We start from the raw sequence: 20226 nt of genomic DNA, 5'->3' as shown, positions 1-20226 counted from the left end.
AAGCTGGTAAAGGCAATGCAAATGTAAATATGAAAAAAAAAAAACAGGACTGCATGAATATTTCTTTGAACTGTCGTTTGAGCTAAAATGCCTGCACAGTCCGTCACACATACACAGCTCTCCAACTGTATGTTCAGAAATGTAAAGCGCGGCTTGACAGACACTCGTTTCAAAGAGTCATCCAGAGGGATAGGCTCACGTTATGACGGCCAGTTCCAGGGCTGTTAGAGGGAGGAGTGTCAGCGGTGTGATTATCAGCAGACAGATAGCGGATGACAGCTGCCATCGGTTATTGATGACTTTTTTAATTAAAATCCCTTATGGGGGGAACCCAAAGAACAAAAAGGGAAAATCATACAAATGATGAATGGTCCTTTCATCTTTAAGGCTGATATAAGATGCACCGGGCTCTTCAGCATGAATATTGCTTTCCAGGAAACTCTCTGAATATGGTTTCAAGAGGAGCTCTGCAATTTTAATTTTGCCAGAGCTCACACTGGCTGTATGTTTTTGTGTCTGTGTGTGCGCGTGTATGCCTGTGGTTGTTGGAGGAGATGGGGAACAAACAGAAAAGGCTGAATGCAGGAGAGCAGAGGTCAGGCAGAAACTGAGATAGGAATCAGAGTGTGAAAGAAGAAGGGGTCAACATACACTGGGGACATGCACACCCAGCTTTATGCAACATCATGAGAAGATGTTAAACCATAGGGAATGGCACAAGTTAGCTTTTTGTTTAATTCCCAGTATCGTCTTGGGATTTCTCGCACTCAGGGAACATGCCTTTGTAAAATGAACTCTCAGTAGTTGGACAAACAGTGCACCCATTGTCTAATGTTTTCTTGTTGCCTTGTTTAGCAGTAAAAGTTTTACCAGCAGCAGCAGCAGTGCAGTTTCCACAGCATGACTGAATCAGAATGAAAGTGGTGGTCTTCTTTGTTCTGGACTTTGCTATATTGTTCTTGTCCGAGACGCTTTGTGGACTGTGTACATTTCATGTTGTATGACAATCCAAACCTCGTCCCAGATATTACATCCTCCTGTATTGTTTTCCACTCCTGTTCGGTAGTCGCTTACCCAGAGAGAAAACAAACAGACTGTTTGTGACTGTGGTTGAGATGAAAGTGGCTCTTTTCTTTTTTTCTTTTTTTGAAGGGAGTACAGTAGGAGATCAGACAGGATGACTGTCAGTGATAGTCTGCTCCCCTGAAGGCTCTATGGAGTAAAGAAGCAGCGTGCCTCAGAGCACCGCATGGTATCTGTATGGATGACAGAGGGGAGAGCGAGGAGGGGAATTAAGAGTGCCAGCAGCACATAGGGAATTCCTGCACGTCTGTCCCCGCGTTGCTTTAGTGTTTGTGTGTGTGGTGCTGTCACAGAAGAGCTCCCGCTTTTCCCCTGCTAACCTGCTAAATGGTCTCCTTTAACCCACCCACCACCGCTAAGTCCTCCCTTTCCACATGCGGATGGGGCTACTGTGACATCACTCATTCCCACGCACTCTGATTGGCTAGCCATTGGAGGGAAGTAATTTTTTTTCCTGCAGCCTATAGCGAAAAATTGAGAGAGAGAGAGAGAAAACGTGGGAGGGAAGGACACAGGTAGAGAGGATATGAGAGGGGAAGAGAGAGAGGGAGACTAAGCAAAAAAAGATTGATGCTGAGGCAAGCCGGCACTGCGCAGCACTCTCTCACACACATACACACACAAACAGTCATTGCATCACGCGTACTCTCGCATCACACTCCCAAGCTGCTTAACAGGCAGGAAAACCACTGAGTCTGACTGAGTCTGCAGCCCGCTACTGCAGGACAGGACAGAGGACGGCAAAACGTAAAGGGCGACAGGCGAAACAAGAGGGTGGTTCTTTCCTCCCTGTTTTACCTCAGCGCAACAGTTCCACTGCTGTCATCCCAGGAGGTCCGGTGCTTCAGGGAGCTATTTAAAGACACCTCCCCCCGAAAAAAAGGGGGGTGGGCAACAAGGGCAGGAGCAAGGGCAAGTGTTACCTCTCCCAGAGGTGGTCGTTGATGTCCTCTCAGTGCCCCCATGAAACAAGCACAAATTGAGGCATAATCCGGGTTACAAGATGGCACGGCAAGTAGGGGGCGAAGCCTCCCCGAAAAAGAACACATCCCTCAACCTGGTGGCGGGCTTCTACCAATACCTCCGGGGTAAGTGGGGCAGTTTGTGTGCGCGGCTGTGTGCATGTGTGTGTCCTGCTGAGACAGATAGAGACTCCAAAAAGAAAGCAAGTGCACAAAATGTGTATTTTTGCATGTGTGTAGGGTGTGTGATTTAGAACGGCACTGCAGCATGGACCGTACGTGCCTGCTGGACATATGTGTATGTGTGTGTGCATAACTATGAATGATTGTGTGCATTTTGCAGTGCAGTTTTCTTCCAAAGAGTTCCCTGAAGGATGCTTTTGTTTTTTTGTCAAAGCTGTGAGTGTGTGAATAAAGTGAAATGGGCAGACGTCTGAAGGGGGCGTTTCCACACTGGCGGAGTCAGCGAGTGAGCCTGTGTGTGTGTGTGTGTGTGTGTGTGTGTGTGTGTGTGTGTGTGTGTGTGTGTGGAGGTCTACAGCTGGTGAAACAAGCATACCCAGCAGACAAGTAACAACTCACTGCAGGTGTCACAGCACAGAGGGCTGACTGTCAAAATGCTTGATTCCTTATCTCTCTGTGGCTATCTGCCTCTCTGCTCATTTGGATATCACATATTCAGCATTCTGTCTGCCAGCTTGTCTCTGGATAAATCACATTATCAGTCTATACTGTTGAGAAGAAAGGAAATACTCTGAGATGTCTGACAACTGGTCTCTTTGTTTGCACCAAGTTTGCATTCTTTTCCTTGACTATATCAATGATAATTTGTTAAGGTGATCTTCGCTGTGAGAAATCAGGGACTGTGTATGAGACAAGTGATACAGAAGGTAATCAAGTGTGTTAAAATGCTGCTGCAAAGGATGGCTGTTTCCCATTGTTATATTGAAAGAAGATGAGCGTGTGTGCTTAAGAGTGACTGCGTTTGTGCGGCAGGTTCAAAGTCACCTCGTCCCTGAGACTGAGAGGCTGGCACCACGCACATGCAGGCCTGTTCTCCGTCACGCATGTTCCTGCTCAAGAATGTGGAGGGAGGGAACATCTTTCCCCATTCTCATCCAATATTACCGCCCATCAATATTTGATTACTCTTGGACCCAATCAAAAGATTAATTTGTAGAGCAGGAAGCTGCTCAGTGGCACGTATGACTATGTGTGAGTGTATATGCATTATGTATGAAAGGTACCTTCCCTCAGACACAGACGCACCTCTTCCCTTTAGCGTCTGTCCACAGCACCCAGTGACACACTAACCAACTTGAGTGCAATCAAGGCGTCAGCATATTTCATTAAGGTAGAGGAAGGCACTGTGTCAGAAGTCCTTTCTCGCTGATAACGTGCTTATCTCAAGGATATTGCTCTGCAGCAAAGACGGGACACACAAAAACATCAGTTGCATGCGCGTGATGGGATGCTTTGAATCCCAGGTAGATTGTGTGGTTTTGTACACTCTAATGGTATAAGTGTAGCAGCTGCACATTAATTTCTCTGAGATAACCTCATTCATGTTCAATTTTTTTAATACATGGGTTGCACATAACATTGAATTTTGCTGACACAAGATATCACGAAGAATAAACTATACATTAGTTGGTAAAAATCCAGCAGAACACACACACTTTCATACTATAAATGCACAGAAAATTGTATATATGCTTGATTTATTAGGTTTTCTCATTCAGGTTAAGTGCCTTTTTAGGGGACATTGTCAGCAGACATGTATACTATTGATTGGGTCTTTCCAAAAGGGCCTTCATTACGTTAGCTGCCATAAACAAGACCAATGCATTTGGGGTAATGTCGCGTTTGTGTATTTTGATCACAGCCCTGAACAGAGCACCAGATTTCATGTTTAAACTGTACTCAGAAATGACTAGAACATGGCAGATAAGAGGGAGAACCACCGGCCTCCTATCATTTAAAGGGCATTTTCGAGAGCACAATTTTCTGTCCTCAGCAAGAGGAGTTCAGATAATGAAAATGCCATCTGTAAATGTCAAATGCCTTCTCTTTGTACATTAGTGTAAGGTATGATTTGGTGTGACTGACACATTAGAGAGACAGGAAGATTATCAGAGATAACAAGAGGCAGCCATCCAGCATCAGAAACCCAAGCGACTCTCACAATAAACAATGAGAAGATTGTGTTTTTAATCCTTTCTTTGTTTATTATTGCGCGTGACTAATAGTGATGCTCTGGGCTCTGATTTACAGATGAGCAGGAAGCAGTGCAGAAAAGGACATTCACAAAATGGATCAACTCCCACTTGGCAAAGGTAAGAAAGTCTGGTTGTGTTTCCCTGCTAGTGCCAGCATTGTGTTATCCATTTACACAAAAGCTGGTGCTGGTGTTTGTTTTAAAACTCCCCGATCTCCATGTTTTTCCACTGTGAGTGACTTTACTACATCCTGTGTGCATGCGCTGACATTTTCCAAGAGCTGGTCATGGGACTGCTTGTTCCAGCTCAGACCACACACGGTCCTTCATTCTTGCATGATTTTTTTGCTCCTTGTTATTCTGTCAGTTTCATATAGCTACTAGCAAGGATTTACTCTCACTCTAATTATCTATTTCATATTACAGCATTTAATACACTGTATGTCTTTTCCCCCTGCGAGCTAGAGTCATTAATTTACATTTTAGTAATCTCGCTATCTCAATATGGGCCAATTTAGATTGTTTAGGATAAGAGTTTTTCATTAAAGCATGCTCTTCATTTGTCCACTCAGTGGACAATATGTCTTTGCCTTATAGTAAACAAACACATTTGATGCTACTGCATGCTGAGGGGCCTGTAATTATTGCATTATACTACGTTAGGCTCATCAGTTTCGCTCATTAATGCTTAAATGGTATGTCAGGAATGGGCAGACAAGGCAAATATGGCACAGTGCAACACAATTAAGTGTTACTCCAATCAGTGACGCTCCTCTCAAGGTTCCCTATTTGATTACGACAGCTGTGGAGTTCTTGAACTGCGGTGACGTGGAGCTGAAAATTCATTTGAAGAGCACTCAGAAGGGAATAAACCGTGACGTAATATTAAATAAGCACGTCTCAGGACTGTGCCAGCAGAAAATTACACACACACAGCCCAATATTTAAATGCTGTGAATTTTTTATAAGATTCAAGGTATAACCACATACTTTATTTATCAAGCCTGCAGTTGACCAGAGCTGCAGTCCCTTTGTTATTTCATTGTGATTGAACATTTTGGAGAGGCATTCCCACGAAGCTTTGAGGGGGTAGTTCAACATTTTTTTGGTCAGATGAGTAAATTGAGAAAATGAACACATATCCCACATTTGCATTATAAATATGTAGATGAGTAGATCTAGTAGCTTATCTTCTTTTTTGGCTTCTCCTTTTATGGATCACCACAGATCATCTATCCTTTTTATCCTTTTCTGCCACACCAACCCTCTGCATGTCCTCCTTTACTATATCCATGAACTTTCTCTGAGGTTCCTCTTTTCCTCTTCTCTGCCAGCTCCATTCTCAGCATCCTTTGCTCAATATATCCACTATCCCTCCTCTTCAGACAGTAAAAAAAGTCCAGATATGTATCGATTCAGGGATGTGAAGCCTAGGAGACAGTGCCAAAGCAGCCAGTGTCTTAATTTTAATACATTTACAAACACAGTTAAACCAGGTGGTTTCTAAAATAAATAAATAAGTGGACGTAAAAAAAAAAAAAAAGCTGTCTAAAGCTGACCATTTTGAACACAGGAGTCCAGGGAGACTGACCTCTTTTTGCAGTTTCAAGTGGCCATTCACAGGGCTGTAATTTTTGACACTTCAGCAATGGGCTCATTTTTCATCCCCGAGGTTGTTGCTTTGTCCTACTTCTATATTTACTCTAAGAGCCAAAGATTGGCATTTATTTCCTCACATAGCTTTCAGCAAGAAGGCCGGATGTCTAACTAATCTTTTAACCTAAAGTGGAAAAAGATCATTTTTGCTATATCAACACTCATGCACTAAAAACTCAATGAACTGATCCAACAAAGATCCCGGAGACTTCATTAAAATTCCATTTAAATTTGCCTTAATTAATGGATTCGGGTAATTAATAGATTAGTCATACCATCACACTTCCACTGGAAGAGAAAACCATATTTGTTCCTCATGCTTTTCCCTCTGCCGACTTGATCAAATTACGTATGTGATGTTCTCCTCGCTCATCACGAAGCTGCTTACACTTCCACCTGATGCCTGACGTTACCATAGTGATACTGATTGGCCTATATTTGTCTTAAAAATGTCTTGGCTGTCATAGCGGCTTGGTGAATTTTCAAAGAGCGTTGTGATGAGCAGGGGGTAAAGGTTCACCAACTTAAAGGTGGTGCAAAAAATAAAGAGCCATTTCTGGAAGTCATCATTCTGCAGACTAGTAGAGATTATGTGGTATCTTATGGACTCACTATCACAAGAATAGCTAATCATACGCAAAAAGTAGTGTGAAAGTGAGACAGGAGGATAGAAGACAGAGAAGCTTTAACAGTTGGTTTAGCTTTACTCTCACAGGGATAAATCCTGCCCTTGGCTATGCAGATGATTAGGCCACTCCAGTTATCACAGGTCTTTAATTCACCGCCTAAAGGTATGTGATTAATCGTTAGGTGAGTTGAGCCATAGCATGAGGGCTTCCTTTTGCTATCACCGCCCTCCCCCTCACTTTACTACTCCACAGGTATAACAAAAGAAGTCTTACGGGCTCCGACAAAGACTTTCTATGAGAGGGGATGTATTGGAGCTGGTAATTTATACAGAAGATGAATGACTCTCATTAGTTCACCAGATTAACTCGCCAAAGATATGAACTATAAGAGAGCTGCAAGGTAGTATTTTTCCAGGGGGTGCATTTCATTTAGATAAAGGTTGATGTCGTTTAGACCCACACAGCAGTCACACTCAACTTGCAAAATTGCTCTCCTCACAGTGTATTTTATGTTGCACCCGGTCGTGGAGTGACACATGTGGAGGGGTTTCAGTCAGCGGACCCCAAATTTCCACTCTGACAAATCCTTTCTGAGAAGGTTAAAGCTTAATTACAGAGTGGCCAGTGTGAACTGCGGAGGTCTCGCCGTCTTTCAGGCGTTTTCCCGGGAAAACAGCTTTAGTTCAGCCATCAGTGAAGCAAGTGTTCTTTGAGATTAAAGAAGGAAGAGAAATGAAGCTCCCAGCTCCTCTCTTGGTGTTTACTCTCGGGTTAGAGCGAGGGGAGAGGGTGATACATCCCGTGCACATGAAGTTCAGAGACAGCAAATCATGGCATGTGGCATGTGCTTCAGCTAACTAAGCTGCTGTTATGTTTTTCAAAGTATTAAAAATTTCAATCAGCTAACTCTGCTTGTGGTGTCCTCTTAAATTGTTAAGTTGTGTTTATTTTTATTTTTTTTAACGGCAGTGTTGCTTTCTTTCATTTCATTTCATTTCATACTTGTGTTTAGGAGTCATACAAGCTTGTTTTACATTGTGGACCACATACAACCCATTTTGATTTTAAGTGGGTCAGACAGGTAAAAAACAACAACAATTTGTATCAGTGTAAAGATGTTTAACTACACATTTAATCCCTGAGATGTCTCAATATAAAAAAGTGTTATTTCAACAGTATCTCTGTTTTTCTTCATGATAAAGAAAACTGTTGTATTAAATGCAGGAAATGTGCCAGCATGACTCTTTGGGCTTAAACTCTAAGAAGTAAATATGTAAAATTACAGAAAAATTCTGGTAACTTATTGCCTAAATTGCCCTGTAATTATAAAGTGAATCGTTTTTATTATTTATTTTTCTGTTAACACATTAAAAAAAACTCCAGGCATTTAAATTAAAAAGAGACATTAATTGTTTGTCTATTACATATTAGTATGAATGGTGAAGGATGAGGTCTTTATCTGCTCGACAAGTTGTAAATTCATGAAAATATATTTAAAAGTCCAAAATGTATGTTAGTCCTTCTTTTTAGTTGTCCCACTTCCTGTTTTATTTTTAGAGCTGTCCTTTGCTTAGTTTGTTTCCATCGTCTCGTCTACTGCGATTTAGTACAGCTGTGTCCCCAGCTGTTTCCACTTCCCCGATTGCTCTTCTGTGTGTATATAGACGCTCTCTCTCCTTGTCTTTGATCAGTGTCTGTTCTCCTTGCCCCAGTGTTGGTTCAACCTTTTGTTTCTGTAGTTTATTTTTTTTGATGTTCCCCTTTTTGGATTATTGCAACCAGCCAATAAACAGTTCATTTAAGATTGCTCGGTTTGCCTCCACATTTCTGCATCCTGTAAGACTCCACATGGTCAGCAGCACAGTTGATAATGACAACAAGAAAGGCCCCAGCCAATGTATTTAGACCCACAACCCCGTCGCTGTGAGATGACAGTGCTGACTTTGCACAAGTCCTGCATGATTTTAATTGAAATGTTTCTACATGAGTGATTTTATGTGCCAATAATTCCCTGTCAGAATACCATCATCCTAAAAAGACTTTGCCAATAGGCTTCAAGTTTTTATTGTCCCTTCAAACTGGATGTATTGCAGCTCAAACTGAAACCTCTAAGTGTTCTCTTTGTTTCTGCCCCCTTCTGTGTCTTTCATGCTGTTGATCTTTTGGGATCCAGTCAAATGTACCAGGGGAATAACAAGAGAGCACAGACAGACGCACATCCTCAAACTCCTCTGCTCACAATCAATTACGACCCAGACGCTCATGTGTAATTAGCTCATTAAGTTCGTGATTTATTTTTTTTACCGCATGTTGCCGAGCAAAGGGAATGAATATTACTTTCTTTTTTTGTAATTAGTCTGAAATTTCCTCATTAGCTTTGGGATTATAATGAACAAATAGGTAAATTTGGCTTCAATTAGCTCATGGTATAATTTATCCCTCTGAATGGGATCTTTTTTAAGTGCTTCTTCTGTCAGGCTATGATACGGGCACAAGTGCTGTCTGAAAACCCTAATATCCAAAGCCATGAAACGACGTTAGAAGAGGAATTAGTGAGAAGCGCTGCTGCGTTTGCTAATTAAATTTGAAAGACGTGAGGTTAGTGTCCTGTCTCTCTCTGCCTCTGTCATGTTTTTCACTGCCACTCCTTCTACTCAATTAAACCCCTCTCTCATTTTCACTTTGTTGGGGTTGTACATATATTTTCACTCTGGCTGCACACACACTCTTGCGCACATCTCTACTTTTTGCCTTCCCTCTCTTCACTCACTCCCTTTGCTGCTAATCTCCCTGTGAATGGTTCGCTCGTCTGAAAGCTCCCCCTCCCCTCTAAAGCTCTCCTCAGCCCCAGCATGTGACTGTGCTTTAAGAGAAATCCTTGATGTGGCGGCGGCGAAAAACTGAGATATGTGGATTTCCTCAAGTCTGGAAGTCTGTGTCAGGTCAGGGAGGAAGTCAATGGGAAGGATACAGTTTGAAATCATCAGCATATTTTAGGATTTGAAGAAGCCGTTCAGAGTCCTCTGAGCCGGCGCTTATGGATGAATCCAGCTGTCAGTAATACACGGCACCACCAGACTCTGTTTGGGCTCCTAGCACAGTTTTTTTATGAAGATTTCCTTTATCCATGTCCCACAAGTTTAAATGAATGTCTTACAGTTTAACATATGTATTATGTTAGGGTTATGTATGCACTATGCAGCTTTGTGGGGGATAATGTGCAGAAAAATACTTCTTACCTCAAAGTTTTCTGTACATTGCTAGACCTATTAGCTCTGTAATCCTGACTCTTTGCATTCCAAGAAAACTGGGAAAGCTTTGTGTGACATGAAACACTTATGTAAACAGTGATCCCCCCCCCCTCTTTTTTTTTTTTTTTTTTTGCCCAAACAGTTACATAAATTCAGTCGCTTGTTTAGAAATATCTTGCCTGGAAAAATTGTGTTATTATAAAGTATGCACCTGCCTTCAGACGAGTGTTTTCAAGTCTTTCTCAATGTTAAAAACCACAATGTTTCTAGTTTAAGCATTGCACTTAAGTTTACTTATTTCATATGATGTGTGTGTTTTCTTCTGTAGCATGTCCCTCCCCTGGTGATGACCGATCTCTTTGAGGACATAAAAGATGGTGTGATGCTGCTGGCCTTGCTGGAAGTCCTTTCAGGACAAAAGCTGGTGAGCCTGTGGGTCATTTCTACATCATGGGATTTGGCTACAAGCTTCAAACACGTCCTCTCCTCTGATCTCTCTGGATTATATTTTCTACTTTCTCACACTGAACCGGCTCAGGCTGATGCAATAAAAGAGAAATACAATAATTTTTGAATGTTTGTTTGTCCAGTGGGCTGCAGACTTAATGCAGTGAATGTGAAATGAGCCAGAATTATATGGAAATGCCTATTGACTGACTTTTATTAGGATGTTTGAATTGAGTGGGAAAGCCCAGATTAACAAGGACAGATCAGAGTTCACAAACACAGACAAAGACACACACGGCTTGAGGATTACATTTGACCAATACTGCCTAAGGTCTAATCTGCCTCTGTCCTATTGATCCGTTTGTTTATAGTCTTTGATTGGAATTCTGAGTCTCATTATTTCAAAAACGTTTATGCTATATTTTTTTCATCTATGCTTTATTGTCTGTTTAAACTGTGCTAATTTCTTATACATGTACTGATACATTTTACCCTCCCGTTTTCTTTCCCTCTCAATATCTCTCTTGCTTCCTTTCCATATCCATTGTTCTCCCTTCTCCTTCCAGCCATGTGAACAGGGCAAGAAGCTAAAAAGGATCCACTGGGTCGCCAACATTGGTACAGCTCTTAAATTCCTTGAGGGTAGAAAGGTAAGAGTTCGCCGCCGCCTTTTTATGTGTTTTTTTCTCTCTTTTTTTCTTAACCTTCCTGCTCCTCTCCCTGCTCATCTGGAGCCTTGTGGGCGCAAATATTGAATCTTGACCTCGTGTGACCCGCTTCTCTTTCCTTCTCGCCTCTCATTGTCTTCACATTCCCACATCCTTTGGGTATTCTGAAATTAGTAGATTCTCTCGATTTATATTTCCACAAAGACTTTGTTTGTTAAATGTAATTCTGTCTTAACTACTTCATTACATTTAATTGTTTGGCTCCCTCTAAGAGATGGAGAAGAATGTCTCTCTCTCTTCAGCTGATTACCACTACACCTACTGCACTCCATGTTATTAGCACTTAGCAAATTCCTTTTCTCTGCTTCATTGGCAGAATTGCATCAGAAAAAACGCTCAATATGGTTTTGAATGTAATCATCTAAATGCATCAACTGCCCCTCCATGAGATTAGTAAAACGTTCTCAAAGTGTCGCCTGGCTCGTCCTTGGATATACATAAATAAAGCCATGAGTATGAGCTGACGTCTGCGGGGACACTGACTTGTCTTCCTCGAGTGTGACAGGGTTAAAACTGTAAATCCTAAACCAGTAATCTGCTGTCTGGAGATGAGACATCAGTGGGCACTCTGCTGCGTAAATCGGAGAGATGAAAATTAAACGTAAATATGCTCTCTGTGTGTGAAGCTGATGTACACACAGAGCATATTTACATTTTGCTTTAGATTGCCCATGTCTGCTCCGCGATTGTGTCTCGTGTCTGTGTCATAGAAAGTAAGTGTTTGCTGGTGTAATGATGTTTACTGATGTTTGGAAACTGTTGAAACCCTGTGATGTAAAGCCTCCCTTCTGGGAAAGTAGAGAAGCTGTCTAAAATGTAAATGAAAACTGGATGCAAAATCAGACCCCAATCATCGGTGATGACCCTGAACCTATGACGATATTCCCTTCACTTCTTTTAAAACATTGTTCTTGACAGTCAGGGATAAAAAAACATATTTCTAACTGACACAGATTAGGCATTCAGATCATGTGATTAGGGTTAGTTAATAAAGTCTCTGGTTAGGGTTTAGTCATTGAAAGCTGTGGTTATGGTTAGGGAAAACGACTGGGTTGGGTTGCCAGATCCTGAAATTGTTATGTCGGCTGTAACTGTACATAGTACATACCACAGCCTGTAAGAAACTCTGAGATAGTTGCACAAGTCAGTGCATGACTCCCTTAAATTGAATTGTTAGAATGAAGAGTTAGGGTTTGGGGTCATCACTGATGGTGTAGTAAACACCACCATGGTCATTTTCTCATTTTGATTTCGATCCCAGCAACAAGTTTCACAAAACCTTGGACTGTGGCAACAAAATGCACATAGAAATAAGATTCTTTAAAAAATGTAGTAATAAATTATTATTTTAATGAGTAATAATTGGATGTAAACGAGTGCCACGGAGAGATTGAGACTTTCTAAAGTACAGACGGCGAGGAGTAAAAAAACTGAGTGTCAAATATTTAAACAATAAAAGAAGAACTCATAGTCAAATTATTTAAAAAATGGTTGAATTTGGTTTTCATGATTTAACATGTTGCCTTTGACGTGTTATTAATATAATAAATTTAGATGATTGGTTACCTGTGATGGACAGGTCACCGCTCCAGTGTTTACCCCACCTTGAATGCAAACATCTGGGGTAGGTTCCAGTTTACCTGACCCTGAACTGGATAAGCAACTTAGAAAATGGATGGATAGTTTGTTAGCGTTTTACGCAGCTTCACAACTTTTTAGTTTTGCTATTTAGAGTTTAGTACAATTTATCCAAAGAAACACAACTACTGCTACTGTATATGCTTACTGCTGTCATTTTATACTGGTGTGTTTTAGTGTGGTCACGCTATACCTCTGTTAACCACTCCAGCCTTGCATTACTGTTTTGATTTGCCAGGATAACCTGCTGTGTTTTTTAATATAACACCATGTATTGCATATGTTCTTATCAGTCACTATCCCACGGTTCCCCACGTTGCCCTCGTCTGCCCCCAATCTCGTTTTTCATGCTTGTTCACATGTGTGGAGTGGCAGGTATTACCATTAGATGACCTGTTGTGCTGCGGCGCCTCAGTAATACAACCCTCTATGTGATAATATACAATACTTCATCATATCACAAGATACAGCCTCCTCTCTCTCTCGTTTCTTGCTCCACTCGGCCCCTTTCTCCCTTTCTCTGTGTCCATCTCTGCTGGATATAATCCCTGTTGCCTGTGTAGTAGTGATAGATCTCTCCTCTCAGCCAACCACTCAAGTTATCTCACCTCAGAGATGCTACAGTATCTGCCTTTTCACAGTCAATCAGGCGTTTGCTTTCAATCATCTCCAGTACTTATGAATTATCTTTCTCCCCCTCCTCCTCTTCCTGTTCCACCTCCATCTGCCTCCAGTCTGCGTACAGAGGATCTCCGGTCAGTATTCATAACATTGCTCTACTTTTTTCTTTGTGATGTTGATAAATTGTGTCAGAAACATCTGCATGCAGGAGTTCGGATGATTACATGTGATTTCTCTTAAAGATGCACTGAAATTAGCTTGAACCTGTGGCTGTTTTGTTCTCAATCTGGATGTTAAGTTCACCTGCTTTAATGTGTGTAACGTTAGTATTCGTGCAGCTTTTTATCTTTTACATCACTCTATTGAAAAAGAGATTCTCAATCGCAGTAGGACTTGAACATACTGCCTGGCCAAAAAGTCACGTGCTCTTTTATTTCATTTGACTTAATTGCTGTGGTATGGTTTAGATAATCTTATGAATGTCCTAATATTTATTTTTGTCCATAAATGCATTATGTTTGTGCCACGATCTTGTATTGATGTTAGAAGAGTCTGATCAGTTCTCCAGCACATCCCAAAGATTCTCAATGGGGTTAAGGTTTAAAGTCTGTGGTGATCAACCCATGTGTGAAAATGATGCTCCCTGGACAACTCTTTCACACTGGTGCCCTCTTTGAATCCTGCCATTTTGATCTTTAAAAACATTTATCTGGTCATTAAGTAGATTCTGCTGACCCCATGTATTTTTTGGCCACATAACATTCCTGAACCAGACCAACTAAAGCAACCCCAAATCATAATACTTTTTCCATTGTTCCAGAGTTCAACCCGTTTGCTCCCAACTAAACTAAAGCTACTGATAAGTGGTTTTCTTTACCCTGCACAATTGTTTAGTCCTAATCCCATCAGTTTCCTTCACATTGTGTATAAGGAAAATCTTCTACTTTCACTAGTAGACTTATTTATTCATTATATTTGATTTCACCAAATATTTAAGCGATCTCTGACCACAAACAATATTCTTTTCCAGCTACATAATTTCTTTCTTGAGGATGAATGTTTAAGTCATGAGATAGGATATCGTTGTTTATGAAACAAGAAGCTAGTCGTAGCATCAGTTACACCCGAGCAATTGGACAGCAGAGAAAGAATGTAATTGTACAGAGAAATGCTTTTTCTTGGTACACATGACAATAAACGCTTTGAATCTTCTTAAATCCTATGGATGGCGCTTACTTTTTTGGTTGGTTAAATCCAGATGTTGAGCTTTTTTTTTTGCTTTTTTTTTGGCTGGGCAGTGTTTGTACATTACACTCTTTATTGTTAACTTTCTGAATAAAATTAGCTTATTGGGGTAATAGTAAAAAATGATAGATTAGTCTGCGATCTGGAAATATCTAGACCTTCTAATAGTGTAGTTTAATGCTGCTGCGTTTGGACACAGATCAAGTTGGTGAACATCAACTCAACAGACATCGTGGATGGACGGCCATCTATTGTCCTGGGGTTGGTGTGGACCATCATTCTCTATTTCCAGGTAACTTTTTGCAGCATTAGTGCGATTAGATCATCAGATTCAATGCACATAATTCAGCATTATTTTTTGAAAAACAGTGAGAAGAAAAACATGATGTGAATATTACTACTTGCTCACCACAAGAACCTTAACCTGACAGCTAACATGGCTGAGAATATCCAGTTTGCAGAGAGAGCAGATGTGTATTTTTCTAGTTATATATATAAAAAAATGAGCAATTTAAGTTTAAGGGACATAAAAAATAAGTTGATCTTTAAAAGTACTTACACTCAAAATAAACAGCATCTGCCTCAGGTAATTCAGACATGCAGAGAATAAATCAGAACTTAATACTCCACTCTGGTAGCAGCATCAGTACACATAAATGCCTGCTACTCCATCAGACATAAGGATATTCAATAAAGGAAATGTAGTGCACTAGTAAATGTACACTTTCACTTACTGACATATTGATTTGTTTTATTTATGGATTTTCTGAGTCTGCTGACTTTAGGGAACAGAAACTGTGGCTCATCCGCAGGCCTGATAGGATATTATCAGACTGAGCTCCCAATATAATAATTTACATGCTTGCTTAAATATGTCCGTTGACTCTATTCGTACAGATTCACAATTTTTGCTTTGTTCAATAAATAAAGTATGATATAATGATACCACAGATAAAAAATAATATTTAAGTAAAATGCGGCTGATGTATACAAGGATTAAAGCCACAGCTAATTTGCAGACACGATTCCTTATAAGGTTGTTAGGAAAAGATTCTCACTCACAAGATCTAATAATTAAGCAAACAACTTGGAGCACACCTAAACTGGGAAAAACTAAGAACCAAAGTAACAAACCTGAAGGAGCCGGAGAGCAGAGCAACACAGGGCATGATAAACAGGGAGAAACGCAGTTGAATCACTAACTGTGGCTAAGCCTGACTTTAGTTGGTATTCTGTTGCTTCCAGATTGAGGAGTTAACCAGTAGCCTACCAGCACTCCATACCGTGTCCAGCAGCACCTCCTCACTGGACAGCTCCACCAGCAGCACTGAGATCACCAGCCCACCCGTCAAAAAGAAGACTCTTCCTCCTCTGCAGGGTGGAGCCAGAAAGGCATTACTGAGATGGGTCCAGCAGACAGCCACCAAGTATGAAGTCTGATTTGATGGTCAAGTGTTGCTGCAGGTTGTAGGTTATGTTTTGTTTTTTCTCTGCTGTGACCTTGTAATTTTCTGTCCTTTCTAGAAGTCTGAGCCTTGAGGTGAGGGACTTTGGCCCCAGCTGGCGTACTGGTTTAGCATTCTTCGCGGTAATCAATGCTCTCCGGCCTAATCTTGTCGACATGGAGCGAGTATGGGGAAGGCCCAATCGGGAAAATCTTCATGAAGCCTTCTTGTTGGCCGAGACTGAGCTAGGGATTCCACAGCTTCTTGAGCCAGAGGGTAAATAACATTTCCAGTAGCATTTCAGAGTGACTCTGTCATTAAGTTTATCAAAAGCAAACTTGAGCCTGACCAGCAACAAACCTACAAGTAGGCATAAAATTACTATGTATTTTATTTCTTTTTATTGTCTTAACAGGGCTCTAGACTAACTTTTTGCCATGGTTGCACTGGTGCGCCTACATTTTTTTCTTAGGCGCACCAGTGCAAAAGTTAGGCACACCCAAATTTTTCAACCGCTTCACTTAACACCGCAGTTTCACATGTGCACTTTTTTTGGGGGGGGCGGGATTGCTGTCCATACAGACAATATTGATTTGTAAATGATTAACTAATAATCTTGTGCTTGTGCTTAAAGTGCTTTGGCACTCTTTGGCAATATTGTAGACAATGTTAAACTTAATCATCACATCGGCCTCCTCTGACGACCAGCACCTGTTTGCTGCTGCCTGCCGCTGAAAGGCAATGGGGAGAGGGGACACTTGGGCAGTGCATTTATCACGATTTGAGATGGAAAACTGTTCTTGAAGTACATAGAGAGAGAGAGAGAGAGAGCTGTGCATGAAGTGTGATTTTTTTTATCGTGGTAGAGCAAAAAATAGCAAAAGTAAGAGAGAATTCATGACGATGTTTATCAAATGTGAAGCGTAGTTTGTTGATTCTTTTGCTGCTGGTTCAGTGAATTTTGGTTGGAGAGAGGCCGCTCAGAATCTAGTGCAGAAAAGACATAAACACAGCGCAGACCTGACACATCAGAATCAGTGAGCTGTCGGCTTTCAGCCCCGATGCCGTGTGGAGTCCGTTAACCTGCTCTCATTTGCTGTTTGGTGGTTGTTGAAATAGTTTTGTGAGCTTTAACCTGAGAAAATTACCTGGAAAAAGACATTTATATTTAAAAGTCGATTCAGGATTTAATGAATCGATATCGCTTTATTCAAGCTACTCACCTCTCTCTATCCACCTGCCCTGCACTTTCAAACATACACACGGACTACATGAATATCTGGACCACGATCAATCAGAGAGGTCCCGCCCCTGACTATCTTTGATTGGTTTAGACCACGATAGGGGCATAATGTGTGTCTGCTGTTGACCACACGGAGACGTTCGGAGTTGCAGAGTATTTATTTATTTTTTTGTTACTCAAACAGTTGGTCGCACCGGTGCAACCTAATATGTTTTTTAGTCGCACCATTAAAAAATTTGGTCGCGACCTAAAATAATATTTTAGGTCGCTGACTGGATTCTCTCTGCTACAAAATACAGATTAATGCAGTAAAGAGGCAGATAGGCAGTCCACTGAAGCCATGGTGCATTATACACCTACATATACCAAACACATCCTAAGCTGAAAAATGTCTTGTTTCTTCCTCTAACATGCTTCTTCCTCTGCTGCGTGGTGTTTCAATGTCACCACCACCCCGGCTTTCACCAGTACAAGGGGATGTTTACTCATTAAACCCAAATTTCTGTTACGATTTGCAGGAGAAGGACCCAAAAGTAGTCCTCCCCAAATGTCTAAAATATAAAACATATTCCTAAAAAGCTTCTTGAAAACAGACAGGGGGAACAGAAGGACAGGTAAACAAATGTTATGACAAAGACTAAGAAACCATACAGGACTATTTATACGCATGAAGGTAATCAAGGAGAGTAGAAACAGAAGGATACCAAAATACAGCTCAGTTAAATCAAGATGACGAGATAACAAGGGGGAAGTTAAACTAGACACAAGACTGAGGAGACAGTTGCCTACCATGGGGCATGAATACTGTCGGAAATGTTTGCAAGGCAAGTTTTAGAGAATAGAAATACTGTACAATACTGGGTCAGTCCTTGCATCAGATGTGCATCTCACTTTCACTGCCAGACACCATCTGCTCCCCTTCATGCCTGCCCTTCAAAATGTACTCCAGCAAATCAAGCTTGACATCAGCATAATTAAGGTGCATTAGGCCATGAGATCCAGCATGGCGGAACCCCCAAACAAAACTTGGACACTGATCTGAAATGGTGAAAATTGATTTTATTTGAGATGCCCGCTTGTCTCCTTCAGTCAAGCTGATTCTTATCAGCGGCTGATATTTTTCTCTATGAGAAAACTTGAAGAATTTACAGCCAGCTTATTTGACTTCTGATTTTATTTATTTGGTTCCCGTCTCAGATGTCGACGTAGAAAAGCCAGATGAGAAATCTGTCATGACATATGTAGCCCAATTCCTGAAGCATCTTCCAGAACGAAAGCAGAGCGGCTCCGAGGGACAGCTACAAGTAGAGGTAACCGGCTGTCTCGGTCTCGATAGCCTGTCATTGTGATCATCTTCTCTCTTTCTGCATAGTGAATGTTTGTCTTTTGTATATGTATTTGTATGTTTGTATGTGTATTATTTATAATCATTTTGAGCTATCAAAGTGCAATGTTCAAGGTTCAGGGGGAAAAGAAAAATCTGCTTGTCTAATTTTATATTTAATTGATTCAGAATTTAGTTAAAATCTCTTATTTAATGACTTGAAGCTATCTAGTTTTTAAAGTAGGTTGAAACGAGCTGCTGCAGTGTCTTGTCTGTTCTGTGTTTCGTTTTTGTACATCTTTCTCTCTTTGTGTTGCTCTTTGTCTTCTTCTCTGGTGCGTTTGTATGGTGACTGCTTTCCTGTGGTTGTTGTGCTGGACTCTGTTCTGCAGCATGATCTTGCACCTCGGGATATAGAGGAAATGTTGGAGGTAGGTTATTTAGCCACTTCGGTTCCCAGGGGAGAGTTTTCAATAATTTCCTCCAACACAATGCAATTACCACCCATGATCATTCATGGTTTCCATATAAATTTGATTAAAGCACATTTTTCTGCCTCCTCTATTGGATTGCTGTATCAGTCCCTACTGTACTTTGTAAGAATGGGATTAAACACTGATTTTTCATGTCAAAATAAAGCCTGTATCCTAATATTGGCTCTTTATCTAACCTGATGTGATATTCGGGCCGCGGGGTTTCTAAGCCATGATAACGGAAGGAAGTCCAATATAATAAGATGTGATATTACCATTTATGAATGCTACCACTGAGCGCTTTGGCTCTCGGTCCCATTAGCATGACAATGAAGGCCTCTGGCATCGGCAGTGTGCACTGATACAGCATATTTGATGGAAAGCTTGTGAATAGAGGTTGGCCTTTTTTATTGTTTGCTGTGTCCAGATGTATGTCACACCGTGTTTTGCTGTTTTACAGCACCGATGGGGTTTTTTGTTCTTCCTTACTGCCTGGTGTTTGCACGGGAGATTAATTAGCTGTGACAAAGCGTGAATTTAAAAAATAAACAGAAGCATAAACACTTGGGTAGAAAATATTTAGAGAATGATGGTGAGTAAAATATGGCAGACTGTTTCCTTTTAGAATTAACTTGATCTACTTCCATGTTCTGAGCTGTCATAGAGAATAAAGTTGGGGCTTCCTTCAGGAGGGGTGGTACAAGTGAATAGATTCAGACTGAACAGCTCTCAAACGGAATGGTCTATCGCACAAGCTTTTTAGCAGCATCGCATTATCGTCATGCTTATTTAAAATCCAATGAAATGTTCGTAGGGGGTCTTAGACAAAGTACCCTGTCTAAGCTGAGTGTTGTTGGCAGCTGTGGGTTTTTGACGTTTTGTCCTGCAGGGAGACACAGAGGATTAGGGGAACACATGTTTAACCGTGCATGCTCTGCTTTCTTGTTCCCTTCTTTCCTCTTTTCATCCCGGTCAATCACTTTTTCCACTCTGTCTTCTTTTCTTTCCTCCTTTTTTTGGGTGCACTGTCCTCTTTTCTTTTATTTCCCAATCTCCTACTCGTTCACTCTGCCACTCCTGCATGATCCCGGCCACCTAGAGAGAGCAGCGAAAGAGCCTGAGGGAGCTCAGGATGTGGCTCGACCAGCTGGAGAGAGATGCAATACAGGCTCAGGAGACTGAGGGCAGTCTTGCTCAGCAGTACCAGGTTAGTGTGAGTGTGTGTGTGTCTGTGGCGGGGTGTGTTTAAACTGGGCACACTGG

At 41.2% G+C, this 20226-nt stretch overlaps 1 protein-coding gene across 1 annotated transcript in view; it reads left to right on the top strand.

Moving 5' to 3' along the window:
• Positions 1-587: 587 nt before the first annotated feature.
• The window catches only part of syne1a (spectrin repeat containing, nuclear envelope 1a), a 128779-nt gene continuing 109140 nt past the window's right edge, over positions 588-20226 (top strand). Inside the window, exons 1-11 of the mRNA XM_026193858.2 lie at positions 588-2171; positions 4320-4381; positions 10128-10223; positions 10813-10896; positions 13347-13367; positions 14678-14770; positions 15724-15905; positions 16003-16199; positions 18364-18476; positions 18883-18921; positions 20063-20170. Of these exons, the coding sequence (XP_026049643.2) occupies positions 2087-2171; positions 4320-4381; positions 10128-10223; positions 10813-10896; positions 13347-13367; positions 14678-14770; positions 15724-15905; positions 16003-16199; positions 18364-18476; positions 18883-18921; positions 20063-20170 (1080 nt within the window). The 5' untranslated portion in view covers positions 588-2086. The remainder of the gene's footprint in view (positions 2172-4319; positions 4382-10127; positions 10224-10812; positions 10897-13346; positions 13368-14677; positions 14771-15723; positions 15906-16002; positions 16200-18363; positions 18477-18882; positions 18922-20062; positions 20171-20226) is intronic.

Source organism: Astatotilapia calliptera, chromosome 15 (genome assembly GCF_964374335.1).
Source record: "Astatotilapia calliptera chromosome 15, fAstCal68.1, whole genome shotgun sequence".
NCBI lineage: Eukaryota > Metazoa > Chordata > Actinopteri > Cichliformes > Cichlidae > Astatotilapia > Astatotilapia calliptera.
Note: the sequence above shows the minus strand (reverse complement) of the source record. Positions and strands in the feature narration are given on the sequence as shown.